Source organism: Phalacrocorax carbo, chromosome 7 (assembly GCF_963921805.1).
Source record: "Phalacrocorax carbo chromosome 7, bPhaCar2.1, whole genome shotgun sequence".
NCBI lineage: Eukaryota > Metazoa > Chordata > Aves > Suliformes > Phalacrocoracidae > Phalacrocorax > Phalacrocorax carbo.
Window position 1 is genome coordinate 45,572,375 of NC_087519.1, and position 19,666 is coordinate 45,592,040.

A 19,666-nucleotide genomic window follows, 5' to 3' on the forward strand; every position below is an offset into this window, starting at 1 on the left:
TCTCCCTGTAGCACAGCCACCGGTGCGCACCCTCTCCAGTACCGTGCAGCAGCCAGTGGCAGCTTTGATCAGTGGTGGAGAGAGCCGAGCTGTGCTGTGACCCGGCCCTGCAACCGCAGCCCTCCTGCTCTGCCCTCAGTCCCACCCTGGTGGCCGGTGCCCAGCACTAGTGTTCGCGTAGCGTTAGTGCAGTGGCAGGTCTCAGAGATCCTGGTACTGCGACACCTCTGTGTGGGGAGGGTGTGAAGGCTTGGGGGTGTCAGGGGTGGGTGGGCTGTTCCGCTGTGGGATATGGTCCCTGAACTCAGAGAATGTGATCATAGAATCATAGAATGTCCTGAGTTGGAAGGGGCCCACAAGGATCATCAAGCCCAACTCCTGTCCCTGCACAGGACAACCCCAAATTTACACCATATCTCATGGTGTATCTGATGGGAGGAGCAAGAAGGATATCTGTTTTAAAATGAACCCAATTGTAATTGTGATGCTTTTCTTTCTGCCCATGCATCTGCCTTAACAGGGATTAATTCTCATTACAAGGAAAATTGATTCCTTTTTCTTAGTTGCTTCTCTGACTGACAAGCTGCCACTTAGAAGGCTGCGAGCTGGGAGGAGTGTGGAGGGGTCATCTGGCAGTGAGCACTTCCCGCTGCCGCTGTCACTATTCTCAGAGCTCACGTCATCACAGGTTCCCCTTCTGTGGGATCGCATCACTTCCCTTTTTAGAGATGTTTTCTCTGAGGAAAGCATTCCCCAAAGCACGGTCAGGTTACAGGAGAGGCAGCCGCACCGAGCAGAGAGCTGGCGCACGGGTGGCTGTTTGGAATCACCAAGGGATGTTTTTCCTTTAGGGACTCTATTTCACGGTGGATACCTGCCAGAGGTGGATTAAAACCAAAATGCAATTAGATAAATTCATAAATAAATAATTCTAGATTTGGAAGTGAGTACCAAGAGGAGGATGCCAATGGTGGGGAGTCCTTTGAGTCACAGCGTCGAGGTTGGCTGCTGTGTTTGATTGTGCTTCCACCTGTGTAGAGCCCACAGTGCTTGTCAGTGGTGTTGGGGACATGTGGGCTCAAAAGCTTTCTGTTCTTAAGCAGGAGCAGCACATACCTGAAGTCCCCCAGCTCTGCCTGTGGCCAGGGAAGCATGTACATTGGTGGGAGCCCAAGAGGGGCTGTGTGGGGCCATGTCTTCGTGTGGAGCCTCTGGGGCAGAGCTTGTGCTGGCCAGCAGACTGACTGAAGTGCACAGGGACCTAATGAAATTTGGGACTTCAGTGTGCAGGATTTGATCCTCAGGATGCTTGCGTTCTCTTTATATAGCTATTTAGAGAAGTGATACACTGCTGAGCCAAACTCCTCTGCATGAGAGGGAGTTGTGAGAGTGTTACTCTCACACGACACCCAGGGGCACAGTCTGCAGTAAAAAACATTTTTATTAATTAGGAAAAGCCAGCAAAAACATCGGAAATCAGTAAAATTTAAAAAAAGGCCAAGTGGTTTTGCTTTGACCTTGTATGGAAAGGAAGATGATGGCCAAGTTGAGAACCCCTGAAAATAAATGCTGAGACTTGGAGGAGTGCCTCTTTTGTCACCTTTCCTGGTGAAATGGCACCATGCGGGGATTCCTCCAGGAGCAGGCTTCGTTCACCACAGGAAATGCTGGCAGTGCAGGAGTGCACCAGGTCCCTGCGCACTGGCCGAGCTCCCACGGGGCAGCACCATGCGCCAGGGAGAGCCCTTGGCAGCACCAGGGAGGTGGCATGAGCCCTCTCATGGGCTCAGCTCATAGCCGGGACACAGTCAAGCAGGTCACCTACTTCTCAGCCATGTTCTCCAATTGACTAACATCCCAGCTCAGTCAGCACCGAGCAGCCTTCTCTGCTGTAATTGCATTTATCTCAGTAGGCTCTGCTCTAGGGAGGTGTCCTGGTCATTGGAGGAGAGCTGTCCCAGCCCAGCCTTCCTAACAGGACCTTTCCCTTTGCTCTGCTCTAGCCATTGCACCGTGTAGATCGTGTTAAAGAAATCCAGCTTCTTCTACCCTTTAAGCTGTTTAAGTTCTGCTTTTGATTTTGACTGGGATCAAGAGCACATCCATGTTGACCCACTGACTCTGCAATTCCACACCACACTGCTGTCTTACAAAATTAGTATCTTCTGGGGGGAGGGGGTGTCTTTTTCTCCTCCTTTTTTCCCTTCAGCAAATGCAGTTTTTTAAAAATAGTGAAATAGGTAAGTGAGAAGATAATTTGCCTGTGCTTTCCAGTGTATTGGTCATTTAATCTGGAGTATCCAAATTTAGTATACAAATACCAAATAAGCACATGATTCTTATGAACAGCAAAACATTTTATGTACTTTATAGATTACAGAAATGCAGAACTGATTTGAAAGATTTTGCAAGGCCTGATTGTTACATTTCAGAGAAGCTGGCATGTATCTACCTGCTCTTTAAGTGAGCTTATTGCTGTTGGTATTGTAAATTGTTATGACATGATTAGAGAGCTTTATAAGGCTTAGCTTGCTCTCCCTTGGAATGAACTGTCCTTGAGAAGAATAACCGCTATGATGTTAGCATCTAATCTTGGAATATGATTTGTTCTGCTTAGAATTTTAAATACTTATTTTCAAGAATGAGGTACTGTGGCATTAATTAAGTTAGCACACGTGTTCTGGGATACTGAATCAAACTGTTCCACAGCTAAAAGCTCTCAATACATATACCTGGGATTTTAAGGAAAGCAGGCAGACAACACAAACCAGGGCACCTAGTCCCATGAATTAATGTGAATGTTCGTAAGATAAGGTCAGTGAATGTTACTAGTGGTAGGATTGATTTCATCCGTATTTGGACCCTGTTGCCTGTACAGAGAGCATGCAGATGTTTGGGCGTCCAGTGCATTCAGCCACTCCCATAAGGAGCCTGGATCTCAGGGTGGAAATTTCATGGCTTGAGGCTTTTCCTACAGCTTTTGTCACACTCCCCTACTGCCAGAAATATCTCGAACTAAAGTGTGGCTCTTTGAGTGAACTAGAAGAGAAGTGAGAAGGACAGGGAAATGAGAGAGAAAGGAATTGCCTAACCGTTTTATTTAAAACACATGTGTTTCCGTTTGAATGCCATCATTTTCTATTAGGAGTATTCAAGAACCAAGAATGACCACAACCAAACTGCTGTTTCCTGCTTGCTTCATAGATACCATTTTTTGCCAGAAAGAAGTGGCTTAGAGGTTCTGGGAGATTTTCAGATCTTGGGTAATCAGTATATCTGACCTAATGGTGCCGTTTGTTTAAACATTCAGAATGTACTGGATAACAATATGCCCATTTTGATAAACTTTCTTCAATGCAGAAAAGGAGACAGGAGGTGTGCCTTGCTCCTGGAAGGGCAGGGATCCCAGCTCTGCTGTCCATGTCCCTCCAGCCAAACCTCTGCGCACTTTTGGGTGTGGAGCGTGGGGCCTCTGCCCTAGCTGAGGTGGCGCAGCAGTTGTGTCCCCACCACGGTGGGCAGCTTGAATCCCAGCAGGGTGATCAAAATAAACTCAGCCCAATTTTAGAAGAGGTTAAATGAATTACAGTGAATCAGTAATACGGCAGCACTAACTCAGCATTTTTGCAGACAGGCTAGAGATGTACAGGTGCCTCTTTTGCTTATGTTTCTTAACAGATTGAGTTGAAATTATGATAGTATTTACAGGCCTAATAATAAATAAATAAATAAAAGCTCTCCAGATCTGAAAGACCAGAAAACATATCATACTTCCATGCCTCTCTTTACTCAAGCAGATTAATGATATATTACTGCATGCCTGTGGCAAAAAAAAAACAACCCAACACCATTTTCAATGCTTGCTTTTAAATAAACAAGAATTGGAAACATTCTTGGCTACCATCACAGTGGTTGAAAAGCCACTGCTGGTCACACTGATTAAAAGGACTAGCGGTATTATGGTTTGTGTCTGACTGCTGTAAACCATCATTCAGAGATCTGTTAAGGAGCACTGAGAGAGAGCCATTCATTGCCTTATCTCAGCTACTGCGTGACAGCTCTGTGAAAATTTGCTCTGGACATGCCAAAGATTATCTCTATCTGCCGAACTATTTTAGTTTTTCTGTTCTTCTTCTTTGGGTTTTAACTATGATAAAATTAGCTTATCTGTGGATGCATTTTCTTTATCCGTCTCTTTCTCTGAATATAGATACTTTTTTATATATATACACGCACACACACTTATATGTGAATTTGTATACATCATCTTTTTGTTATTAATGGATTAGTTCTTGCTTTTATGTGGAGTGGTTTTGAGACCTCGGTTTTGTGGGTCACCAATACCAGACAAAGAGCAAAGACCAGTCGGTCCATTGACATTAGTTGCATCCTTTTCTTCAGAGGAAAAGACTTCAGCTTACTTCTAGACTGCAAACAAGTGATCAGAGGAAGTTATCCATTTGGGAGGCCTGTGTTTGGGTAGAAGACACTGGTTCATGGCTCAGAAAGTATTCCTAGATGATGAAAGAGAGCAAATAATAATGCCGGTGGTGTGGTTCACCAGCCCAGCACACGTGTCTTGGAGAAGCAATGATATGCCAGCTCTGTTTTGTGTATGCCTGAGAGTGAGGGGGGAGAGAGACCAGAGAGTCTTGTGTGAGCGGGGATGGTGCTAGCACGCGACAGATACCAGAAGCAGACTTGTATTTTTTGGAGGCTTAAACAGGCACCACCTCCTTCCCCAGCCACTCCTGTGTCATGCTGGCTGGCAAAGTGGCCCGTGTCACTGCATGGGGACTAGGCCAGGGAACAGATCCAGCTGAAGAATTACCTGGAAGGCAAATGGTTATTTTCCAGCTGAGGGATTTGCCCAATCTGTTTCATGTGTGTGGCAGAAACAGCTCTGCAAGCACCGAGCTGTGAGCAGTAGGGCCATGGGGATAAAAGAGCAACGCAGGTGCCTGAACTGGCTCTGCTGCAAATATGCATCCAGAGTCTTTGTCACTACATGGAAAAAGACTATAAATAGGGTCATGCTGGAATGACTCTGGAGAAATGGACGTTTCCTGTGAGCAGGTTCACAAATGGCATTGCTCTCGTCCTTCAGGTATGTTATTTCATAAGTCTTAGATGATGGGCAGCTGGTACTTGAAGCAGCACAGGGGTTAAAAAGCAGCTAGAGCACTAGCATGGGTGGAAACCAAACAACAACCAAATTTGGCTTGCTGCAGGGATCAGAGCCAACGTCCGTGAGGAAATACTGATGGCCCAAGCTCATGGGCACCCACCTTTAAAAGGAAATTCCATCTACTAAAGTGGTTTTATTTTTATACAAACTTGGTTGCTTTTGTCCCTTTCTGTTTCCTATAGCCTTTGGAAAACTAAAATGACAAACGCATTTTTGTTTGCGGTTTGTGAAGAGCTGGCCATGAGAAGAACACACGTCATTTTTTTAAATACAGGGTTTGCAAGGTGTGTGAAGAGGGAGCCAATGCTTGTCGCACTGGTGGTGAAGTTAGTGTCTGCACCGCTGGCGGAGGTCCGGGAGGGGTCTGTGCCGGCTCGGGGCCGGGCTGGAGCCCGCGTACCAGCAGTGGGGATGCTGCAGGGGGATGCCCTCCAGCCAAGCAGGTTTCTTCCTGCGGTTTCTGATTCCTTCAGCTTGCTTTGGCTGCTCTCGCGCGGTGGCGGTGTGACAGCGGGACTGGGGACTGCTCTGGCTGCAGCCTCCGCTCTTTCCCAACGCGGCCCACCTTCCGCTGATCCGCGGGGCGATCGCTGGGCAGCCCGGGAGAGGCAGCCGCTGCCACTGCGGGTTTCGGATTGCCCTCTCGTGGTCTGCCACGTGGTCTGGATCGCGTGGGACGGTGCGGTGCTGCATCCACCAGTGGGTGCAGCTCACTCCCTGGCACGGGCAAGCACCCATCCGAGGGGGCTGCCCGGGGGTGGCCATGCAGTCACCCTCCCGGCACCTGTGGCCGGTCACCTTAATTAATGCATCAAGCGTTGCTAACTTGGGCACAGCCAGATCACAGTGGAGCGTGACCACGTCCAAGCACCGTGGTGCTTGGGGTCATCTCTGAGAGCTAGCCACAGCAAGTTTCCTCAGAAAACAGAAAAAGCCCTGTGGGCGGCTAAGTGGGAGCCAAAATAAAACCTGCTGTGTGCTTGGCTCTTGGTCCCGGTGGGTTTTGATGCTCTTTGACATCAGAAGTGGCTTTAGAGAAGCCAGGTCCCTGCTGCCAGGGAGCCAAGCCCACCATCCTAACACCACTCTGCTCCTCCTGGGGCTGGGCACCCGTCCTCGCAGCGCTCTCGCAGATGTTCAGAAATCCCAACTCTGCTCTGAGCCATGCCCGCAACACCCATCACCCAAATTAAGCAGTTTTCTTTTCCCGGTGTCACAGGTATGTCGAGAATACCAGCGTGGCAACTGCAACAGGGGAGAGAATGACTGCCGGTTCGCTCACCCTGCTGACAACGCCATGATTGACACCAACGACAACACGGTCACTGTCTGCATGGATTACATCAAAGGGAGATGCTCACGGGAAAAGTGCAAATATTTTCACCCTCCTGCACATCTGCAAGCCAAGATCAAGGCTGCCCAGTACCAGGTTAACCAAGCTGCAGCTGCCCAGGCAGCAGCGACTGCAGCTGCCATGGTGAGTTTGGAAAACACCTCTGGAATAGAAGTATGTTGACAAGAGCAAATAATTGATGTGTTACCGGTTCTTGCTGGAGGGGGTGCGCGTGCGTGTGCTCGGGGATCCCAGTCACTACACGGTGCAATGAGCTTTCTCAGCATGTGATGCCAGATCTGCTCTTAAGTAGTTTCAGACCATTAAGGTGTTTCACTAATTTTGCCTGCTGATGTACAGAGTATCTATATGTACATATATGTGTGCATACATGTGTGCGTGTGTGTACGTGTGTGTGCATATATGTATATATAGTTTATTGTATGTTTGTGTGTGGGTAGATGTGTATCTATCTAGTTGCACAGATAGATAAACCCGTATTTCAGTTACTCTAAGTCCGTGTTTGTAGAGGCTTAGTTTAAAGTCAGTCTTACTGTGTTAACGCTATTCATAGCTCATCTCCCCTGGCCCCCACCTGAGGGCTGTCGGCAGCTCTCGCAGGGCACTAGAGCGAACCTCATAGTTGTAGCAGCCAGATCTGGAACTACTCAGGGACTGGTTTCCTAGCGAGGAGAGGACAGCACCCTGAGGAGGGCTGTGGTGCCATATTGTCCTGTCTGTGCTGAGCCCCATGGGGGTGTGGGAAGAGGAGCGCAGCGGGGCGCGCTGGGGTGCGGCGGCCAGGAGGAGTGGGAGCGGCAGCGCCAGCGGTGCGAGGCGGCAGCCGCGGGCTCCCCGAGGCACTCCGCCACCGGCTAGCACGGGTGGTGAGCCGGTGGCCGGTTGCGGGGAGCCCCGTGTCCGCTCCTGTGTAGCTGTGAGAGCCCCGCGTCTCACCCGGCCTGCCTGCGGGAGGGGTGCCGGGGCGGGAGGCGGCCGCCGCCCTGCCCGCCCTGCCCGCGCGGGGGCCGCCCGCCGGCCCCCCGTGCATGCCTAGTCTTGTTACCGTTGTACACGGCATCCGGTGATTTGTTTTTATTTGTTTTTTCTCACCTACCCAAATGCACTGCTGCCCCCATGATGCACCTCTGCTTGCTGTTTATGTTAATGCGCTTGACCCCACTGGCCATTGCCATCATGTGCTCGCTGCCTGCTAATTAAGACTCAGTCGGCTGTCAAATCACTGAAGCGACCCCTCGAGGCAACCTTTGACCTGGTACTATGACCTTTCACCTTTTAGCTTGGCATGTAGCTGTATCGTAGAGTCGAGTTTGGGTTTAATGTGTAGAAATGGAATATCCCGGTTCCCTCCCCCAACCCCAATCCCCGGCGAGGGGTGCGGGGGCGGCCGGGCCAGGCCAGGCTGGGCCAGGCCCCAGAGCTGGGCTCCAGAGCAGGACCCCGCTGCCCCCGCGCCCCGCCGGTCCCCTCCTGTCCCCTTCCCTCTCCTCCCCTCCCCTCCCGTCCCCCCGTCCCATCCCATCCCGTCCCTTTCCCTCCCCGAGGGTGCCGCGTGGGCGGCCACGGCGCAGGGCCGGCCGCGGGCGCAGGGTGCGTTGGCATGGCTTCGCGGCGCTGTGGCGCGGAGGCGGCCCGGGGGTGCCGGCATGCGGCGCGTGCTCTGCATGCCCGGGCAGGCGCTGGGGCCCGGGGAGTGGGTTGGCACCAGCAGCCCTGCCATCCGCTCCGGACGGTGACTATTAACATCGCTTCTACGTGTTGATCCTCATGGAGCTAGCAGTGCTGCTTCCCCCTACCCCAATAGCCTTGCTCCTGATTGAAACCCTGAAGCTTTACCGTAGCGTAATATTTACGCCGGTTCCTATAACGTACGGCTCCAACACGTTACCTGTGCCGCTGTAATGGTAGGCTAAAGTAGTGCTCCCTTGTAAATCTTTTACCTCGCCTTTTATTTGGTAGTTAAGTCTGCTATGCTGCTTGCTTGCTCATGGATAAACATGGTGCTGCCTGGTTTTTTTGCCTTCTACTGATTTTTCTTTTTTCCTTTCTCTCCTTCCTTTTCTTCTCCCTCCCTCCCATCCTCCTCCACACACCCCCCTCCCCCCCTTTTTTTTTCTTTTTTTTACTGGACTTTATTTTTATACCCATCCACCATTCAGGGACTTCCTCAAGCTGTACTTCCCCCATTACCAAAGAGGCCTGCGCTTGAAAAAACCAATGGTGCCACCGCAGTCTTTAACACTGGTATTTTCCAATACCAGCAAGCTCTTGCCAACATGCAGTTACAGCAGCATACAGCTACAGCCTTTCTCCCACCAGGTAAGTGCTTCTCGTTTGCCTTTTTCTGGGGAGGGAGAAGGGGGAATTCTGGAAAAAAAGTCACTAGGAAATAACCGTTTGTTCCTGCTGGCAAATGCATAGAGGTATTTGCGCAGCGGCTGCTAGTGCTGGGGCGGCTGCTGCCAGGTGCAGGCAGCCTCTCTCCAGGCTGAAACACTGCCGTGCCTGGCGAGATGTGGGCAGAGGAGGTGCTGACTGCAGGAAGGCTGGCTTCTCTCTGCTTCTCTTGGAAGCTGGGTGGGTGTTTTCCAGTCTAATATATAAATCAGCATCATGCTCTGTCATCCCAAATCAGAATTTGAAATCTCCTCTCATTCCTCTTTCCCTTGATTAACTTCTCTTTATTACACATCCCTTAAGCTGTTGTATTTGTTTCCCTTTGCTGTAAGACCCCTTTGCCTTCATGTGCTTAGCAACAGTTGTTCTGAGTCACACACTTGAAGGTTTTGATTTTAATTATGGTGCAGTGATCATGAAAAGCACAAGCAGGCAGTCTCACAGATAGGCTAATCAAGAACCTACACAAGAAATCAAGGTTCAGGCCTCTACCACTAAAGCTTCAGGGATGGTTTTGGTCTAAGCAGAACCGAGGTGCACTTGCTTTTATTCAAGAGTGATCAAATCTATACTTGTCCTAGTGTAATTGCTGAAGAATTGATGCCTGTACTATTTACATAAGCAGAAATCCCTCTGAAGTAAATGGGACTTAAAGCTTGAATAGATGTTTTGGTTCAGCAAACAGAACTTCATGAAAAATTATATATCTAGTATGTCATGTGATTTATGCCTATATTAACACAGCTGAGTTAGTGTTTTTACATGTGAACACACATTAAAATAGCCCTGTCATTCTAGGAGGTAGGTAATGAAATGCAGAGGACATCTGGTAGATCTGTACTCAAAATATTGGAAGGAGTCTATGAGGATGGCCCCTTGTAATGCTGACTAGCTGAGGGGAGGGGAGAAAAGACAACCATTCAGTCTTCACAAAAAAAAAAATTAAGGGTTTTATCCTAAACAGTTTTGGCAGGTATGTTCCCAGGGATTAGGTATAATGCCTTTTACCATTCTTTCTTGATGGTACAATCTGGCATACAACCAACATATATAATTTAAGTGGCACAAAAATCACTTGCTTGATGTAATACATCATTGTAACAACTTAAGTTCCAAAAATGCATTGCAACCACTAAAATATATTAGTTTATTTTAGTATATTAGTACAAGCTTGTTGCAAAGTTTGTTGGAGTCAATAGAGAGACTCTGGTTGAGTGTTAGGTCAGGTCTCTAGCCCACACTAAAATTCATATAAAAATGCGTGTGCAATCACAGCCCTTCCTGTAGATATTAAACAATTTCACAGATTTGTGTTGGCAACGTGTAACTGATGTAGTTAGTAAACCACCAGTTTTCCAGCTTCCATTAAATCAGCAAGGGGCTGCATGATTTCTGGAAGCACCTGAGCTGCTTTGAATCACACCCTTTGAACTTAGAAGGTGGGGTTATGGTTCATGTGCATCAGACCTCACTTGCACTACATCATTGACCGGGATCTTTCACGTTGGCACTTGCACACAACCTACCTCAGCTCTTCCTCTAGCAAATCTATACTGAAACCTACAGGAGTTTGCTCAGTGCTTCTTGATGCTTCTGTTGCCCTTTCTTGACCATTGAAGTTTAGTATATGATAGACAAGAAGAGTAAAGGATTTTTTGGCACTACAAGTTATCTTTTTATATTTTTCAGATAACAGCAGTTTGAGCTTTGCAATAATCCAGTACTTTTCTGAAATTTTGAAAATTTTACTTGCTACCTTGCCCTTCTTAGTTTTCTCCACTTTAAATTAACTAGCATCGGTCCTGTTTGTGCGTAGTCAGCTGGGAATAGAGTTTCTCCATCAGTCCCTAAGAACCGATGGGAGAGCACAGAGTGTGAGTGCCCTCAGCTCCAGTGCTGTGGAGCAGACACATGTTAATTCAGTGATGTCCAAATTAAAGTGACATTTTTCAGATTCAGACACGCAAAGTGTAATTACTCATATGTGTTCTTAGTTGCTTCAGCTGCAATTTATGAAAATGCAGCAGGTCTGGAGGGCAGGACACTCACAGGACCTCCATGGTACAGGTGTATATTCCCATGGAGGATCTTGGCAGTACCCTCCTCTCTGCAGGGCACTTCACTCTTGATGCTTCACCCTTGAGAGTTTTCCATTCATGTTCCAGACAAACCCAGATACCTCTTCTAAACTTTAAGGCTTAATTCTGGCTGCCTGTATGCAAGGGCATGTGAAAGCAAATAAAGGGATCATCCATGCCATGGATGGACGGATGCAGATGGACACTGGCACTCCAGCACACTTCAAATGATTAAATGCTCTTAGATACTCATCACACCACTCTCTAAGAAAGCTGCCTCTTTGCTTGTTGAGGTCTCCCAGAAACCTTGGCTGCTGGAATCTGTCCCCAAACTGAGAGGGGAGTCTAAAAGGTGTTGCAAGAAAGAACTGGGAACACTTGTGATGTTGGCTAGTTGAAATAAGGGGTGGTTAGTCTACTGAATGAGGAGGCTCTGCACGACTTAATAGATGTTCATAGCTTGTTTTGGTACTTCAGTCCTGGCTGCCGACTCTTGATGTCTTGGCAGACACATGGGCAAGCGTTTCGCTGTGGGGCTGTGAACTTGCAGAGCACGGGTTACTTGGTGTTCACTACTTCTGCACGTGCTCTTTGTCCTGCAGGAACTGTGAGCTGGCTGGGGGTGTGTTTGTACGTGCAGATAGAGACCTCCTGTGTGCAACTAGTTGAAATTCATGCCCTCGTGCTTGTTACCATCCTGTGCCTCAGCTCAGTGTCTTCTCAGTTGTGCTGATGCAGCTGTTCCTGGCCTGTGTGTGTAAACCGGCTGACCAGATGGTCTTTGAGAAGGGTAATCCTCCAGAAGAAAAGGGTCACATTTACAGGATACTCCCAGCAGTTGTGTTCCTGATGCACCTGCGAGGGGCAGAATTGCAGCAGGGCAGCTGAACCACGTAGCCAGCAGCGGTGAGGCTTCAGCCACCTCTGCTGTTAAGTTAACGCATTGCATATTTATTTAGTTACCGCAGCTTCAACTCCAGAGAACTTGTTTACTCATCACTGGGACTTAGTGCACAGATGCTTACCCAAAGCGATATTGATGTAAGCACCTTCCTCCATGGGGCTTCTGGGTCTGTGTAAAAACACTGCTGTCCTCCAGAATGTTAGGGAGGGAAAGATCAGGCACAACTGTTCACCTTGACAGGAGTGCTTACGCTGTCTATGGTGATATTTTTAATTAGGATCTAGTAGATTGGACAGAATAAACAGACTGAGTGGAATAATACGAGGGAGAGAAGAGAAAAAAATGCTTAAACACCAGTAGACCTAGAATATTTATAAAAATAGCTTTATTCCACTGCAGAAATAATCTGGTTGTGAGGTTACGATCAGTTAACTGAGCACATCCTTGAATTAAAATTCTGCCTTGTGCTGAAAAGCTAGGGAGCATCTGAAACTGCACATTTATTATTCATGCATTCTCATTAGTCAGTCAAAGCTTCTGAAGTCAAGATGAATATTAAGGTCATAGCAAAAATGATTTTTATTACTGGTAAGAGGGTCATACAGCATTATGTCTTCATATTTGCAAGTTACTGCACCCTAGCTAGTATTTTCTTTTCTGCCTTACGTTCATTTGCTTCGATTCCCTTTCAAAACTGTGTGCGCTGGTTATAATGTTAATGATCATAACTCAGACCAAATTTTTGAGCTGAAAAGCTTTACAGTGGTGTTTCAGAGTTGTTATGAAAATCTAACTTGTCTTTAACATGTAGACCTAATTATGCATGGAATGATGTAATATTCCAAATCTAATTAAGTATGTACAACCTTATAAATGGGGCACTTCTGCAGAAAGACAGAACTCAAAGGTTCTTCTGTGTAACCTCATTAACACCATAGAGATGTCATAAGAGGGACCGAGAAAGCAGTTTTACTTACTGTTTGCACTTTATAGCCAAATTTTGCTCCATTTTTTAGTCTTGCAAGTGGTCCCATTGACTTCTACCCATGATTCATGCATCAGGAAGTCAGAAAAGCTACCCTTCTTTTATTTAACCTTTTGTGAATATTTTCAGTCTCTTCCATGACACATAAATAGAAGAGTAATTAAGAAACATGATTATGCCCTTTTCTTTGTAGCCTTGCAGATACAGTGATGACAGAGAATAACCTTGTCCCCAGCAGTAATTATACTGACTGACTTCTTCCCTGCTTAGTTAAATGCTCTTGAGATTGTGCAAGCCACTACAATGCTTGGCACCAGCTAAAACAATTTCCTGTCCCCCTTGTTACGGTCACGTAATGTCAAGGAAGCAGCATTGCCGTGGTCCCACTGGCAGTCTTGTAGAATACATTTCTATTTCCACTCCAAACTCTGTTCCCAGATTTCAGAGTTTATTTCAGTTTCTTCTGTGTCAGATGTGATTAGCAGTGTTAATAAATATTACTTGTTAAATAAAAGAGTAAATCATTGATTAAAAATTGATATTCTGAAATATCAGTATATCTTCATCTGTCATACGGGAGGCAAAACCAGAAGATTCTGAGTTCAGTCTGGAGGAAGGCATTTTGCTATGTAAAGTAAACAGAATTACCAACTTAGTGATAGTTAGAAAATGATACCATAATGTTCCTGAAAACACTGTTCTGCTGTTGGCTCTCTAGTTGCAGGGTGGATTTCACCAGGTGCTGTCACTTCAGTTATTTTTGTGTAGCCTAAAGAGAGTGGCAGGTTGTGAGCCCAGACACCAGCAGCTTAAAATATATCTAATAATGTAGAAAAAAATGCTGAACAAGTATTCTTAGGTGCTGCCATGAGCTGCACGGGAGACTTAAGCTATTCAGTCACTCCTCTGAGCTGCATATTAAGCAAACAGACCAGAGGACAGTTAGGATCACTTCCACTTCACCAGAAGCTCACAGGGGTTGTAAAGATATGGCAAAAGTATTGCATGCCAAATTCACCTGGGTTTTGCCTATATATTACCTAAAAATTGGAGCAGTCAGACTGTGGCTAATGAAACAGTATAGATCAAGTGATCACTCTGTGAGGAATCATCACTCCAGCCCATCCGAGACGGGCCCCAGCTGAAAAGGCTGCTCTAGCAGGCAGGGAGAGCCTGGTTTGCCTCCTTCTGCTATCTGTGTTCCCCAGATAGAACAAGCCTTCTGCTGCGCTTCCAGAGCAGCTGCAGAGAGAGGGCACAACAGTGCGACTCCCTCGCTCAGGCTACTCCGTCCTGGTGTCCTAGCAGGGGCGGACCTCGGGTACCTGTAGGCAGGTGCAACTTTAAGGTATTTTAATCTGAGGAAACCAGGGTAAAGACCATTACAAAGCTTATGTCAAAAGGCAAAAGGATTTAAGACTAAAAAAAGTTTTAAAATAAAGCTAAAGAAACTTTTCCTAGCCATGCTGATAGTCCGTGGTGCTACAAAGGCAAACACGATACACCAGCACACAGTTCAATCAGCTCTTTCCCCTTCACTGAAGACTAGTTCTAATGGATCACTGTGCTATTGTATGGTTTGATTGTGCTGACAGTTACATGCCACTGTTCCCATAATAACAATTTTTCTTCTTTGTTCAAATGAAATTTTCTAATTACACGTGTGATGGGTTGTTTTAATTCTTTTCCCTTTCCAAATCCACCTTCCTGTTGCAATGCATGATGGGCAGGCTCAATATTGTGCATGACACCCGCTACAAGTGTTGGTAGGTGCCAGCTTTGTTTCTTGATTATCTTAAACCTGTGGTGCAGCTCACGGACCCTCAAAATCCACTGCTAGATTTTAACTTGTAGCTCTTGTGCCAATCCATCTCCCTTAGCCTCCTGCACTAACACCTGTCAATTAAATGCAATTGTTTTATTTAATTGACATGGACACAGATGTTGTTAATTTTGTATAGCAGTTGTTTGAATTGCACATTGTTCCTTGGTGGATTTTGATTGGACTATGAGTTCCAGTGTTCAGAAACTATCTTATGTTAAATAAAGACTGTATCTTACTATAGCCACATAGACGTATATTGTCCTTCAACAAGATTAATTTCTGTTTGCAGTAAATATTTGGGTTGAATTCTTAAAAGACAAAAATTTGTAAATATAAGGGCATTTAAAAATTCTTCTGTTGATTTTTGTATTGAAATGGTTAAGCTTGTTTGTGTCGATTTTCTTGATTTGATGGTAACAAGCATTTTCCCCTTTTTTTCTCTTTTATTTCCCTCCCCTCTTTCTCCCTGGAATGTTGTCCTGCTTTGCACTGTGGTTGCATGTCACGCGCTGGCAATGATGTCTCGGGCTTTTTGCTGTGATAAATACCATGCTCAATTATCCTACCACATGTCGCTCTGGTTCCCATACTGCTACACTCTTCTGTATGTTTGCTTATATGATTTTCCTTCCGAAAGTTCCCATGGTGCACGGTGCTACGCCAGCCACTGTGTCTGCAGCAACAACATCTGCCACAAGTGTTCCCTTCGCTGCAACAGCCACAGCCAACCAGGTTTGCTAATTTACAGCTTTGTTCCTTACAGACAACTTGAAATTGGTGCTTTTAATGAGCATGGGGGTTTTGATTTTACCTCTTGTTGGCCTACACATTCTCTCTAAGACCTGCAGCACAGCTTAATAAACCTTTATCCATGCTCAAAAGGTGCTGCAGTTCCATTTCTGATGCTAAAAATAATTGATAATAGAGTTTCTGACTCAGTCTTAACATTTATGGGCCATGCTGCTTATTTCTGCTCTCAGAGATGTAAAGAGAAAGGGATAATACACGGAACCCATTATTTATTTCTATTTCTGTGAAGCCGACAGTTCCTTTTAGTGCAGAACTCCACTGAAAGCCAGTAAAACCTTTGTGCAGAGGGGTTGCAGGATGAGAATTCTAACAGTCTGAATTGAGCAGTCTGAACATGTTCTGACTCTCCTCTTCCAAGAGCAAAACAAAAACATTTGAGCATGGGCCACACAGAAACTTCTTTTAAACCTTTGTTTCAGCTTGTGATTGATTCTGCTAGGAAAGGGCCCATTACTTGTTGCAGTAGACAGACATCAGTTAAGAAAATGTCCATTAGAGTCTGGTTTTATTTCTAAATAGCTACCCCGATTGTTGCCATGTTTGGATGTATTTCAGGAATAAAAGAATAATGCTGTACTAAATAAGTGATTCAAAGTCCTCCCCAAAAAGCCAGAAACTGTGCTCCAAAGATGAGTACCAGGGGCCAGAGGAGCTGCACCTGAGAACAGAACGTGGCCTGTTGTTTTTATCTAGCTGGGTTGTCAAACCTGTAGATTTCTGTTGTGCGTCTGGCTGAAGGCGCAACAGTAAAAACTTTTAAAAGACCCTCTTCTTATTAAAAAAAATTATTTTTTGAGATTTACTGGAAAGTTAGAGTTGCCTTCTGTCATGAAACCGTCAGTTCTGGTCTAGTATGCAGGTATTACTCTTGACCCAGTGGGAATCACACATGTGTCTTTTAGAAAAGGGAACTAAACATACTCTTGAGCATTTTGCAGGTGTGGTTCTCTATGTGAAATTAATTCTGAGGATAAACGTCAGTTTTAAGGGCAGGCTTACCTGACATATTCAGCCCCCTAAGTCATTAGAGCTAAGTCCTTAAAAAATTTCAAAATCCCATCATAAAGTTGTCAGGTTTGCAGCAGCAGTTGGACGTTAAGCAGCAACACCCGTGCCCGTGACCTGCTGTACCTGCACCTCCGTGCTTGGGGTGGATGGCGCCAGCTGCTGCGGACCCAGGAGCCCCTGCCCTCGCTGCAGTGCGCCGGGTGCTGTGCTGCTACTGAGGGTACCAAGTGTGGCAGGCTCTCACAGGATTAAGTCCAGAGCCTCTGGTTTTGAGCCTTCCCACCTCTGCCTGTTGAGCACTACCATTTTGTACTACGCCCAGCTGTACGTTCTTCGTTAACCTGTCTGCTTACTGATCGCGCAAAAATATTATTCTAAAAATTACACTCTTGCAGTGATATGCAGGTGTGCACATCCCGAGTCTCAAAAGGGACCTGGATATTTTACAATCCAAAAAATACTCAGGTTAGTCTGCTTGGCAAGTAGCACTTCCTGCTCTTGAGAAGTATTTGCTGAGTGACCATGTCACTGGCAGATTTAAGCCAGCATAAGAATTACTTTGTATTTCGAAAAGCTAGTTTATAGGTATGACTGCCTCTGCATACAAGTCACGTAAGCAAGCAACCACCTGTATGCCCACAGTTTCTTAATTGTAATTTATTGCACCATACAATTAACTTAAATGTCTCTATATCCTCTGTAAGTCCAGAGTTGTGAGAACAAGCCAAGCCACAGAAAAACATCATTATTTTAAAAAATCATCTCTGTCTAAATAACCATGCACTTCCCAAACAGATTACAGGGAAACTTTCTGTTGTAGAATCTGATCATTTCATGCATATCCTTCCTGGAGCCTCATAACACACTTAGTAAAGTACTGCAGCCAAACCTCAATATATACATATATAAGGAATATATGTATATACTATGTGAGCAATGCTGAAATTATTTAATGCCACACAATGCAATGTGCATGCATGTCAGAAGTCTTAAGATCTGGCCCTTCATCTTCATTGACTGGTGTTGAAGGTCCTTGGTATGTTCCGACAGCACTATCCCTGATGCTTCTACACAGTTGGGTGCAACAGCCTGTCCTGCAGCAGTAGAAAAAAATGGTATGAGAAGCTTCATTATGCTTGAAGCACATTTCTGTACAAGTTGGCAATGTTGTAGAGTTGTGTGGAGTTGCTAGGGGAGGAGAGGGCTCAAGGGGTGAAAAAAATGACGCCAAGACCTGTAAACAACTTAGTTAAGAGGAAACCTCCTCGTTCCCTTTCTTGTGTGGATTAACAGGTCAGCCTTAGTATCCACTAGGAAAAAGGGTCTTTTCAAGTGCAACGGCCATATGTGATGCTACAAATCAATTTTGTGTCATGTACCCCAGCATGTTTCCCTGTACGTGGACGCATCTATTTGCTCCCTCTAGCCAGATTTCTGGTCCTGTCTATGATGCAAGGTTGCTCACGGTTCCTCCAACACCTGCATGTTTTAGTGCTGTCCCTCCTCAAGGGCCTGCGAGGTCTGTTTGGGCTCGCTCCCGTTCAGCCTGTGCACTGCACATAGAGCGCTGCACGGCTGGGACCCAAGGATGGGGATGTAGAAAATGGATTTGTTGTTTGTGCTGCTGGTAATCTACTCTGATTTTAACTTTTTGTTTAAATGGGAAAGCTGAGTTGATGTGGCACTTCAAGAGAGCCCCGTAGTGAATTCCGTTTACACAGACGAACATTTTGAGAACTGTTTCACTGCTCTGGGGAGTCTTAGCTTCTCAGCTGATCCACCATGATGCCCGCAGCGGCCGTGGGAAGAGCAGGCAGCTCTTCTCAACAGTTGGTTTTCACCAGCCGTGAAAATCAGTCTTGGGGCTTCTTAGGTTTGGCATTCGGAAACCAAGACAATGAAAGCAGTGAACACTTCACAAAATCAGACTGAAACAAGGCCACTGTAGAATTTATCATTTTAAATGATACACTGAAAGCACAGAATTTTGTGTAGGCCAACAAAAAGGGCTATTTTCAATTACTGCACTGCATGACTTATAGATTTTAACTTCTCTTATTTCCTAAACAACCAATAATATTTATATTTGTCAAATAGTACTTAACACAATGTTTTCCAGTTTTAAGTTGCTATTGTAGCACTTCAGTTGACTTTAACTTATAGTTACAATATAAAATCCACCAACTCACAGCTGATCCTCAATTTTCCAAACTTATGTTCTAGAGCAAAATGCTGTGTCTCTGGGTCGGCTCATTGCACATGTTATTCATTGTTTACATTTTTTACCTATAGATACCCATAATATCTGCCGAACATCTGACTAGCCACAAGTATGTTACACAGATGTAGACATTTTGTCATCAAACAGTAAGTTCCCAATGTGTTGTTGCTTGCAGTTTTCTTACCTATATGTGTGCATAATTTGTCTTTTTCAGGGACTGAATGGGTTTGTTTTCTTTCTAAGAAAACCTAAAAAGTACGGGGGAAAAGGCTCAGAACTCCACTGCCGTGCCGTTCGTCTCTGAGTGGAGATCCTGTAGTTAGCAGTGTCCACGTTAGCTAGTGGGTTGGACCAGATGTCGGTTTTAGTTTGTGTATGTTGAAGGAACTTATTATACGTATGCATAAACTTCTGAATAGCAAAATCAGAGAGTCTAAAATTAGAATTTTACATTTTCTTTATAAAGTATGATGGCTCTGGCACTGATGTCAGCCAGGTCTTGGTGGGAGGTGGTTACATTAAGCTGTCTTTAGATAAAGAAGTGATTTTAAATCTTCAGATTCAGAAAGCCAGCATCTCTGAAAATACAGGTTTAGTCATCTGCCTAGGTGAAGCCTGATGTCTCTTGAGCGCAGGTTGTCAGATTACGATGCATTATGTACAGTATTTTTCCTGACATGGGTGATATGGCAAGGAGAGGTCCCACGGTGCAGGCGCAGTTCATACCTGCATTGCGTTGGTGTGAACGGCAACTGCAGACAGTGCAGGTCAGCTTTTCGTACTGTAACCTTTCATCCCACGGAGTTTGAAATCTAGGTTGCGTGCCTAAGCCTGAAAGCTTTTCCCCTGTATCTTCCTGTGAGTAAACTGTAGTTTCCAGTCTGTCACTAAATTGC

The 19,666-nt window shown here is 45.7% G+C and overlaps 1 protein-coding gene across 21 annotated transcripts in view; it reads left to right on the plus strand.

Annotated features, from left to right (window-relative positions):
* The window catches only part of MBNL1 (muscleblind like splicing regulator 1), a 111,700-nt gene that overhangs the window by 87,739 nt on the left and 4,295 nt on the right, over window positions 1–19,666 (plus strand). For 16 of the 21 annotated variants that reach the window (XM_064457827.1, XM_064457813.1, XM_064457807.1 and 13 more), the window contains 6 exons: window positions 6,408–6,665; window positions 7,744–7,797; window positions 8,702–8,861; window positions 14,637–14,672; window positions 15,369–15,463; window positions 18,842–18,916. In XM_064457827.1, the coding sequence (XP_064313897.1) occupies window positions 6,408–6,665; window positions 7,744–7,797; window positions 8,702–8,861; window positions 14,637–14,672; window positions 15,369–15,463; window positions 18,842–18,898 (660 nt within the window). In that variant the 3' untranslated portion in view covers window positions 18,899–18,916. The remainder of the gene's footprint in view (window positions 1–6,407; window positions 6,666–7,743; window positions 7,798–8,701; window positions 8,862–14,636; window positions 14,673–15,368; window positions 15,464–18,841; window positions 18,917–19,666) is intronic. The other 5 variants (XM_064457815.1, XM_064457816.1, XM_064457818.1 and 2 more) reach the window with 5 other exon arrangements.